The sequence below is a fragment of the Lytechinus pictus genome, chromosome 10 (assembly GCF_037042905.1).
Source record: "Lytechinus pictus isolate F3 Inbred chromosome 10, Lp3.0, whole genome shotgun sequence".
In the NCBI taxonomy this organism is placed as follows: domain Eukaryota; kingdom Metazoa; phylum Echinodermata; class Echinoidea; order Temnopleuroida; family Toxopneustidae; genus Lytechinus; species Lytechinus pictus.
This window is the reverse complement of record NC_087254.1, coordinates 33750627-33761885: the sequence shown is the minus strand read 5'-3', so window position 1 is coordinate 33761885 and position 11259 is coordinate 33750627. Positions and strand designations below refer to the sequence as shown.

Sequence of the window (11259 nt, the reverse complement as noted above, 5' to 3'; positions counted from 1 at the left end):
CGTTAGGAAGAAGTTCCTTGAATGCTCGAGCGCCCGATCAAGGCAGCTGTGCTAAAAGGCCGGGTAATAACAGTATCATGTTATGCACGGTCTGCATGCAGTTTTCAGAACTGAAGTTGCTACCCTAGGTAAAACATTATTATGTGAACGAGGCTTTAATGAGCTTAATGGTTTGTCTCTCATGTACTGGTAGTTGAAGTAGTCTACATATTAAAACCCTGTATTGCAAAACAAAATGTATGAACTATGAGACTACAAAAACCTCCGACAATCCTTGGGGGAGTCCACAATATGTGGTCATACCTGTGGACTTACACAAAGTTTCAGACACACAGTTTGACTACTCTCAATATTTAAATGGGAATTACATTCCGAATCAAATCAGAGTCTAGGACAGCAGACTACCCTGTCAGTAAGGCGTATTAATAATTTGCCTAATGGACCTATATCATATAATCAAGGTCATACATGGTTTTTGGATTATGGCAGCCTGTCTTCTGGTAGTTAACACTGTCACATTACATGTAGGCCATGATGTATTACAGTAAATGGTAATCTAAAACATCCTGGTATGTTGTTAGGTGTTTGGACTTTTGACCACAAAAGTGAAGTGTTTTGTAATATCAAGTATCTCAGCCCAGAAATTCTTAGTAAGTGCCGTTTGGGAGTAAAAGCAGGAGATGGACTGAGAGCTCCTGGTCTAGTGGTTCTGACTCTCGCCGTTCAATCAGAGGATCTTGGGATCAAATTCCAGCCATATCGTTACTTTCCTCTGCAAGAAATTTATCCACAATGTGCTGCACTCAACCCAGGTGGGGTAAATGGGTACCTAGCATGGAATTTATTCCTTGAAATGCAGAAACGTGGAACAGCTGCTCTGATAAAGCAGGGCAATTATGCTGCATTATTAAAAATTGCTCAGAGACTAATGATGAACACTATAATATACATGTATCAGGGTTCCCAGCTTTCCAAGAAAACAAAGTTCCCTGATTTTTCCCGGATGAAGTTTAAAAATTCCCTGATAAATCAATTAAACCCATTCCCAGTTTCGCATGTTTTCTAATTTGCTGCAGTGAATTACATGTATTTTCAGTATAATAAATAACGTAAAACTAATTAGTACCACCATAACCAGTCATTCAATGGATGTTACATGCAACAAAATATAACAGAGTCTGACTGATTACAGTGCTTTTGACTTTTGGGCCGATCAAAATTCCCTGATTTCTCCCTTATTTGAGGCATTTTTCCCTGATTTGAGGTATTTTTAAAATCAAATTCCCTGATTTTCCCTGACTGAAAAAGTAGAATAAATTTCCCTGATTTCCCTGAGAACCCTGTATATGTGGTCAAATATAATTATTCTTAGAAAATTTAAGTAATTGCATCATAACATTCCAGATTATTTGGCCAATTGGTGGATCAGGGAGCTGCAGTGGGTACAAAGCTATCTGCGGTAGATATGAGGTCACCCATTTCAAGCATGTAGACAGGCTACACATTGACAGGAATACTTCAATGTCTTAAGAATTCTTATCATGCCCACATGACGGCAAACGCTTGGCAAAACCTGCTAGTCTGTTTTATTTGCAAGACTGGACCATTCTAACACACATGAATGACCCACTGCATTAAAACAGAGTGTTCAAGTTTTATCCCTTCTATGACCTTCATACATGCAATAAACTGATCCTGTCTGTATATTTAATACCTCTCAGGGTTAATAGAATAACCGCCCTTTCACACAGTAAAAAATCGTAATTTGAATGATGATTCCAGTGAAAAACAAGACTAATGACAAATTTTTAGCAAGTGTGAAACCAAACTGGAATCACGAACGCTTCCGGAGGTGAATTCCAGTTTAGTTTTACTCAAATTACGGTACGAACTTTCCGTGTGAAAGGTCCGATGATTCTAAAGACGAATTGCGATCATCATTACAATGATGATTCAAGATTCACGTGTGAAAAGGCCCTAAATCGACTGAATATATTTTGTGTCTGTCTATTGACCAATAGAGCTACATATTGTACTATTGTCATTTCCACTTTCTTATCATGTTTCAATAATGTGAAATATAAACCACCACCAATAGTATATCATTGATGATGACATTGACACTTGACAGTAATATTTTTTGTATGCAAGAATCACTAAAATGTAAAATGCTACATGCAAGTACATTTTATCATTTACCACTGACTCGAACAACCTTTGCTCAGAAAACAATTACTTTCTCAGGACCGAAGTACTGGAACGGACTATCCAAAGACATTTCAGACTCCAATTCATTGTTTATATTCAAACGTAAACTTAAACATACTTTTTTGAATGATTATGCAGTTCAGGCAGCAGTAGATATCTAAACCTTTCAGCAGCTCCATTTTACCTTCATACCTCCCTTTAAAACATTACTTTCCTTCCAGGGCGTGCCACAGATGTGATTAAACCAATTGGTTCATAAACTTTTGCTTTTCTTTTACCTTGTTATTTTTAATAGCTATATAGCCTTATATCTTATCACCTCCTTCCATTGGGGCCTATAACTCACAAGCTCTGCTTTCAACTTAGGCCCCTCCATTTTTCACTGATTTAAATTCTTCTTGCGTATAACTTCTGTCTCAATAACGATTTATTTCAACTCAATATAATTATGTTATACTCATGTCAAGCATGTTAATGTCTGTATATGAATAATGGAAATAAACTAAACTGAATAAGCTCAAAAGGAACATTCAGAATTTATATTTTTAAATAGAATAACAAAAGATAACATTCCAGTTACCCCCAGCCCCCTGGCAAACAGTAAGATTCTCTTTAAAATAGCACTTTGACCTAAAAGAAGAGATAGACCCAATAACATATCTTAAACAGAATCTACCGTACATCAGTTGTTCTTTGTTTGATTTTGATTGTATTTTTTATGTAAATGATTGTAAAGGGTAATGCAATTCGGCTTTTCAGCCGCTATAGACACCCTTGTTGAATTAAACCGTTTTAAATAAAATAAAAAAAAAATAAAATAAAATAAAAATAAATTATACTTTTGATGATCAATCAATTTTGGAGATCATCCAAAATGCTCCCCTGAAAGAGATAAATATACTGACTTCATACAGAAAACATCCAACTCATTCATTTAAAAGATAAAGCTAAATTCGTTGGCTTCCCCTGAGGAGGGACCTTCTTGCCACTGAGTTGACATAGCAATAGGGACCTTCTAGAGGAAAGTCTGCATGATCATAGACTGAGATAAATTTGGCACACTTTCAGATGAGATTTCCAGCCAAGTCAATGTCTGATTGACATCAAGGGTGCTATTTTTAAATAGACTTTTATGGATAGATACAAGATTTGATCAATTTCATCACAGATAATCCCCTGAAATGAGGGGTTTTAGTTTAGGCCAACATTCATCTCTCTAGTAATGTTCTAACTGCAAGTGCAACTATTACTTTCACCTTCCTTTTTGTTTGTGTCTGTCTTTGATTATTTCTTCTTTTTCTCATTCTATTTCTGTTTATTTCTTTCTTACTCATTTCCTTTTAATTTATTAGTTTATTTTTTCTTCCTAGTTATTTTTGTATATTTAAATTCATTACTTTACTCTCAGAACTTTGATATTTTTATACCATTTTCTGTGATTGAGGTATCAAATTAAAGAGCAGATATTGAACTTTTAGACATGTGATATTCATTTTAAATTCATATACCCCCTGACAAGTGACTCTTTAATACCGTACTCTTTCTTCAAATCGTTTTTACTCACTCATGTAAGAATGATTAATGAGTAATCTTCTGAGTTATACCAGATGAAAGAAGAGATTGTCTTTTGTATTTATGACTATAAGTTATGATAAATCAATAATTCTCAGTTTTGTTTTTCTTTTTAAGATGCACTGTATACTGATGAAATTGATCAAATCTTGTATCTATCCATAAAAGTCTATTTATACTGATGAAAGAGCACAAATCAGCAACACCTTGAAACCCCACACCACGGAACCCCAAACTACAAGTTTCTGAACAAGCTTTGATGAAAACAACCAGAGAACTACACATGAAATTAAAAATTTGTGAATAGCAACAGTCAATGTGAACAGGACAGGCCTTAATGAGTTTAGTAGCCCCTTTGATTGACTAACAAGGCAATGAGGCCACATGTTGCACACAAATAAACGACAAGTTAAATCTAAACATAGACTCTGGAAGATAGCCAAGGATTTACAGATTTTTCCTGAATGAATGAGGTGCTGATATTTTCTAATTTTTTACATAGAAATTTCGATGTTATCTTTGTGAAATTTAATTTTCCATCCAATTCAATTGCTTTATCTCATGGGGCTCTGAAACTTATTGATGCATGATATGGTGATTCATATCATTTTCATAATTGTTTTTTGATTGTTTTACTTGAATTGATGTATGGAATCTTTTAAAAACAATACAAAAACAAATTCTGATTTGAATACTTTTTTCTACAAAGGGATAAAAAAAGAAACAAATATGACTTAAATTGTATTTTTATATCATACTGTGCATTATAAGGAATGGATGAGTGGGGTGGAATTCTTGCATATCAACAGGACCCACGTCTGCAATGTCTGTAAAACTAGTAATTCAGGAAGTCAAAGTGGAAAATATATCCTGGAATCGCATGGACAAACTTCCTCTATTTAATCCAATATAAACCACAAGTATGATAAATCCTCTCTCTTTCAATTTTCTTCTTTCTTTGCAACACGTTTTTTTTTTCATTGAAAAAATGTTTCCAATATCAGAATGACTACCCTACACTACTGTTGAAACGTTCTTGCCTCATTTGCACATCTTGGAAATTTCAGCTCAAACAGAATTTAGACAGACATAGCATTCACTGACTGATCAGATTAATATCTTGCTGAATAAATGTTTGCCTAGATGGTCTAGCAAACAGACTCACACCTTCAATATACAATACAAACACAACAAGACCTGAGTAGGTTTATAGAGACCATGGTTAAATATTCACAGAGCTCTCAAAAATCAAGAGGGAGATTTCTTGAGTATCCCTTCGATCAAATGAGGAATGAACAGGAGTATATTATGATAATTCAACTCTTTCGACCAAAGTATAAACTTGAGTTATTGTCTAGACTTACATGACATGACATGGGCCAATGTTTTAGCAGTATCAATATCAGAAGATCTTTATTGGGTATTTATCACCTTTGTGCGAATCATAAATTCTATAACTTAATAGATGATTGTAAATTGGATGTTGCGTGACACTGTCATGGTTATTCATTTAAAATCTCTTCCAAATTTAAGTAGTTCCCTAAAGTGCTAGCCACTATTTTTTCTTTAAAGGAGAATAAAAATTGTTTATGGAGTGGAGGATATCTATTTTAGACGTGTTATGGCTCAGTGGACATGTCTTGAACCACAAGGTCCAGGATTCAAATCCCATCCTATTACTCATGTCCTTTGGCAAGGCATTTTGCCACTCTCCACCCAGGTGAAGTAAATAGATAACCAATAGGAAACAATTCCTTTATTGCACGAGTGCCTGATAACGTTAGCCATGCTAAAACTGGGGAAAGTAAATGCAGCACTAATAAGCACTAAAATGTTACAAATTATTGATTTTTTTCATTGAAATGTGTGTTTTTATAGGTGTGTTTGCAATTTATAAATATATTTTAGTTTGGATCCAGACCAAGAGAAAATTACATGGATATGCCTAATATTTTTTTTTATAAAACCACTTTTCGGGCATGGAGATGGCAAAAAATTTCTTCTTGTATTTTTTTAGCTTTCTAATATGCTAAATGGGTACCTTTTTAAAGAAAAACAAAACCATCACTGAGAAAGGACCCTAAATATCACGGAAGGTCAAATCTCCAAAGAAAATTAACTGATGAAAAAATGAACAGCCACTACACTACATGTATGTTTAGATTGGAGTGTTTAATTGAAACTCCAGTTAATTTTATTAATATTGAGATAGTATTAAAGATGTAAATCTCAACATCTCTTTCAACCCCACCTTGCGATTCCCTCCTCTTCCCCCATCAATCATCCCTCCATTGTTAGTCACCTCGCAGCGCTAAAATCCTCTCACAATCGTTTCCTAATAGCGTAATCTGTAAAAGCAAATGCGTCATGGCAGCATCACATCGTTGATCCAACATGTATGGAATCCGTTGTGTTGGTGGCATTTTGTGTCTTTTTATCTCGGCTTTCGTTTGTCAGGTTAACTCCCGTCTGGTTTATCAACACAGAGCAGGTGGGAGAATCAGAGAGATTTGTCGCTAAAACAGGAAGTGCCAAAATGAATTATGAAGCACGCTCCATGAATTGCTAATCATGGGAGGGAGAATGCACAGGGAATACCACATTTTGTGTGTAGTCATATACATCACAATAAGTTACAATGAATCCATTAAAATTTGAAATGAAAAATATAATTCAGCCCATTTTGCAGACCAATAGATACGAAATATTTAGCTATCCATATGTACCAACCCCCCCCCCCCTCCCCTCCCAAGACTTAGAGGACAAGTCCACCCCAACAAAAACTTGATTCGAATAAAAAGAGAAAAATTTAACAAGCATAACACTGAAAATTTCATCAAAATCGGATGTAAAATAAGAAAGTTATGACATTTTAAAGTTTCGCTTCATTTCGCAAAAGAGTTATATGCTCATCCCGGTCGGTATGCAAATGAGGGAACTGATGACATCACTCACTCACTATTTCTTTTGTATTTTATTATATGAATTATAAAATATTTTGATTTTCTCGTCATTGTCATGTGAAATGAAGTTTCATTCCTCCCTAAATACGTGGAATTCCATTATTTTAACATTTTGTGGTTCAGGCAAGGAGGTCCTAATCGTCAAATTCGTAAAAATTGAAATATTGTATAATTCAAACAATAAAAAACAAAAGAAATAGTGAGTGAGTGACATCATCGACTCTCTAATTTGGATGTAACTGGCTCGTTCATATAACCATTTTGTTAAAAATAAGCGAAACTTTGAAATGTCATAACTTTTTTATTTTACATCCGATTTTGATGAAATTTTCAGCATTGTGCTTGTCTGATTTTTCTCTATTGATTCAAATCAACATTTTGTTGGGGTGGACTTGACCTTTAAGTATTGGATCATAACATTAACTCTTTGAAATAAAGCAGAATCAACATCAGTGCAGAAACAGACTTGTCCATGTAGGACTAGGGTATATAAAGCTGTGTGTATATCTTGCAATCCATTTACCCCTCACCCCCCCCCCCCCCACAAAAAAAAAAAATAACTGGTACAACAGAATATACATCAAGCCTAGTGTATTTCTATCAATAAATCCACTATCATGTTCTACAAAATATATGTTATCAATACCAATTCTCTTACCCAAATACAGGCTAAAGATACAAACACTGGTAGCCAATAAGGAAAAGCAGTTTCATGAATCAATGAGGAATTGAAAAAAAGGATTACATAACAATAGCTATCAGTCACTACTCCTGTGTAAACATCAGATACAATACATTTGCGAGTGGAGGAATACACCAATGTTTTGTGTCTCCATGTGGAAAGTTTGCCAGTGGCAATGGTTGAAATCTGTTTACTGAAGCCTTGGAAACAAGACCCAGGCCTGGGGAGTGTTTCACAGAGATATCCATCAGTGATTTTCACAAAAATATGTTACAAACTAGTAGAAACCATTGAATCTGATTGGCTGAAAGTAGATTAGTCAATGACAATCACTAACAAAACTTTGAACATGAAATTCTCCCTTGAAAGTGAGATTTGCTCAAAACTTTGTTTCCTCTTCGAACATGACCATCATGCATTTTTAAATGTGATCACTTTGATAAAGCTTTTGATTTTCAGTATCAGGTTTCTGTTTAGCAATGAAACCAGTCATGAACAGCCCCTCTAAGGTTTGTCCAGTGATACCCTTCGACATCAATATACCAAGAAAACTCTTCATGCAATACTCCCTTGAAGTCAAGATGAGTTAAAACTTGGTTTCCTCTTTGAACCTGACCATCCTGATCACTAAGATAAAGCTTTTGATTAATACAGTACCAGGTTTCAGTTTAGCAATATGACAAAACCCTGTTTTATTCAGTAATAGCCTTCAAAAAAATATACCCAGAAAACACCAAATACCAAGAAGTCAAAACTCTTCATAAAATACTGCCCTGAAAGCGAGAGGTGTTACATCAGGGTTTCCTCTTCAAACCTGACCACCCTACATATTTAAATGTGAGCACTAAGATAAAGCTCTTAATTTTTAGTATCAGATTTTTTTAGCAATAAAACAAAACCCCTGTAAGGTTTATTCAGTCATAGTCTTCGAAAAAAAATATCAAGAAGAAAGCAAATACCAAGAAAAAGTCACCACATTAGTTTCTGTGGTACATTATCCACATCATTCATTCCATTTATCATTTTCCCGGAATCAACTTTCTTTATTTCCTCCCATTTTCTTCTTTCATTTTGTCACCCTATTTCACTTACATAATACTAAAAAGTGGGGCGAAAATGAGACATGACATTCTTCAGTTCCCTGAATTCACAAATATAGAAGTTGATAGATAATTGAATGTTGGTTAGAAAACTAAATGTAACTCTAATTCAATACAAAACATTCTAGGTTTCTCTCTATCACATACAGTCCTGATATTCTAATGAAACACACAAATACTCAATTTAACAGTGTCATTTGAAGAATGGATCTCAATAGGAATGATGCTTTCAGCTAAAATGTGTTCCTAATGTTGGCATACATACAACAATTGATGTTCAGTGATTAGTAATCTCTAGAACCTAGTCTGATATCAAGAAATGAAAGAACCATCATTAGAATTTAAATTATTTTTTCTTGCATACATTGCTTTGATGCCTGAAGTGTCCCATAGTTGGTGGTAGGGGCTGATTAGGGAAGAAGATGGAAATATATACAAAACAAAGATTTCACCTGCTTTTTGGTAGTTAGTAACAATGATATAAGAGTCTCTGGCATAAAATACACAATAAAATTCTGTAATCAAATATATCATGATTAAAAAGTTTGAGAGGATTATACTTTTCCAAAGCATTATATACAGCTTAAACAATGTTACAATTAATTTTCAAGAATATACACCATCATTATTATGAAAAGAAAAAAAATATGGTATGGTACATGTTGAAGACATATTATTCAATTTGTTTCTTGAAAGTTAAAGAAAACCTTATCTGTACTGTAACTTGTCTTACAAATCACCAACTTGAAATGCGAGAAATGACTAGTTACAGCAGCTGAAAGAAAGGATTCAAACCATGTTACAAAGAAAGGATCGGGTAATATAATACTACTACTAGTTGATATTTTTAGTTTTGTTGCCTACATGTACATTTGTACTTCTCTTTGATCCTCTCATTGTTCCATATCTGGCTGAAGAGGTTACATGTATTTCTGTTGGTGGGATGTTTGGAATAAGGGCAAAACAAAATTTCTTTCATATTTAAGATAACTGTAACACATAGACATCAATTCGGCATCCATTGAAATAATCATGATTCCCATTCTAAGGATACATAAAAAGAAGGCAGGTTTCATTAATTATAAAAAAAATTAGGCCTTAGGCTTTTATTATGGTAATTTTGCCATTCAATGATAGCTAGCACAGCAATGATGCTCAACAGCCAATCAAAAGCAAGGATTCAATAAAAGCTACCATTCAATGGTAAAGTTACCATAATAGTATGTACTATGCAACAGGACTCCAGTCAACATCGCAAAATAAAAGAGACACAAGCATTTTTTTCCAATGTAAGTTTAGTTTTACACATAAAAAGAATAGTATCTTGCTATTGTGTATGATAGCTGAAAATATGAATGATTGAATTCTTACCGAGACCAAGTTCCATGTCTGGCTCATGTTCCTTCTTCCCACAGAATTCTTTGTCAATGATGTAAGCCACCACAACAAGAAGAGGAAAGCAGATGAAGGTCAAGACTGCTTCCCAAAGCTCCACTATATTAGGAGAACTAACCTGCAATGCATGGGAAAAGAGAATATCAAAGTATCATGTTTGGTCCCATCTACAGAGAATGATGTTAGTCCGAGATCCATCACTCTAATTTGGAACTATTATTAAGAAAGACTGGTAGTGTCAGAGTTTTTGTTTAGATTTTGCTCAAGAATTTGTTTAGAAGAATTTGTCTTCAGCTAGGGAACAGACGATAATAGATTGGGAGTATCATATAAGTCAAGGGGGATTAATAAGTCAAGGCACAGAATACAGAAATGCTACAAACTAATGAATATGAATGCAAACGTACCTGAAGAGCAATGTACAACCAGATGTAGGCAAATAAAGAGAAAGACGTGGTAACACCAAACACTTTTATCCTCTTGATCCGTCTGGTCTCTCCTTTCGGGATACCCGTGATGCAAACAGCTGTGATGATGAGCAGGTTAAAGGCAGCGGACCCGACGATGGTGCTCGGGCCGAGCTGTCCCGACTGGAACCCGTTCCCTGCAATCTCAATAACGGAGAGCAAGATCTCCGGCGCGCTGGAGCCCAGAGCCATCAGGGTCAGGTTGGCCACTGTGTCGTTCCAGACCCGCAGTTCAATCTCTTCCACCTCGCCCGCAGCATTGACAATCTTCAGCTTCTTGGTCAAGCTGGTGATGACCTCGATGGCGCACATGAAGATGTCGGCAATGATGGCCACACCCATGAAGCTCCAGAGGAGACCGAACAGGTAGATGAAGGAGCGGAAGCCATGGTTCCACCCAGACTCGTCGGTGAGTGGGAGGATGAGACCAAGGCTGGAACAGTAGTCCTCTTCTGAGCTAGAATCATTCATCCTGAGGCCGGTGGTGATCCTACCTCGGAGGAATCTTAAACCACCTGGTTGTCTACAAACGCACGGTTGCTTCCAACAACCCTGGATATCAACCCTTCACAACCTGCAAGATAAAATATGAAGACAATTATTTAGATACTTATAGATTCAGAAATTAATTTTTTGCCTGTTCTCGCATCACCGATTTTCTGTTAAATTCTAGAAAGCAATTCTTATTGCATGGTCTACAATTCAAATTCTAGCCTTCTGTGACAGGCAATATGAAACATAATATCTCGATCACCAGGGACCTGCCACACACAAAGCAAGTGATCACAAAACTTTAAATGATTGATTGCATTGATGATAATGAATAATCAAAAATAAAATATAATTGTACGTTGCAGTTGCTATTCTTTAAA

General features: G+C 35.3%; 1 protein-coding gene across 1 annotated transcript; it reads right to left on the bottom strand.

Annotated features, from left to right (window-relative positions):
* Positions 1-3536: 3536 nt before the first annotated feature.
* Positions 3537-10968, bottom strand: LOC129270522 (sodium/calcium exchanger 2-like). The gene is made up of 3 exons (XM_064105896.1): positions 10328-10968; positions 7141-10038; positions 3537-6534 (listed from the first exon to the last, which is right to left on the bottom strand). The coding sequence occupies exons 1-2, from the start codon at positions 10856-10858 to the stop codon at positions 9853-9855; spliced, it is 717 nt and encodes a 238-aa protein (XP_063961966.1). The 5' UTR covers positions 10859-10968; the 3' UTR covers positions 3537-6534; positions 7141-9852.
* Positions 10969-11259: the final 291 nt, after the last annotated feature.

Excerpts from the sequence above, each read along its gene's own strand:
- LOC129270522 (XM_064105896.1), bottom strand. The coding sequence starts at position 10,858 with ATGAATGATTCTAGCTCAGAAGAGGACTACTGTTCCAGCCTTGGTCTC. Across the intron at positions 10,039-10,327 it reads GGTTGTACATTGCTCTTCAG|GTTAGTTCTCCTAATATAGT; the intron begins GTACGTTTGCAT and ends CATGCATTGCAG.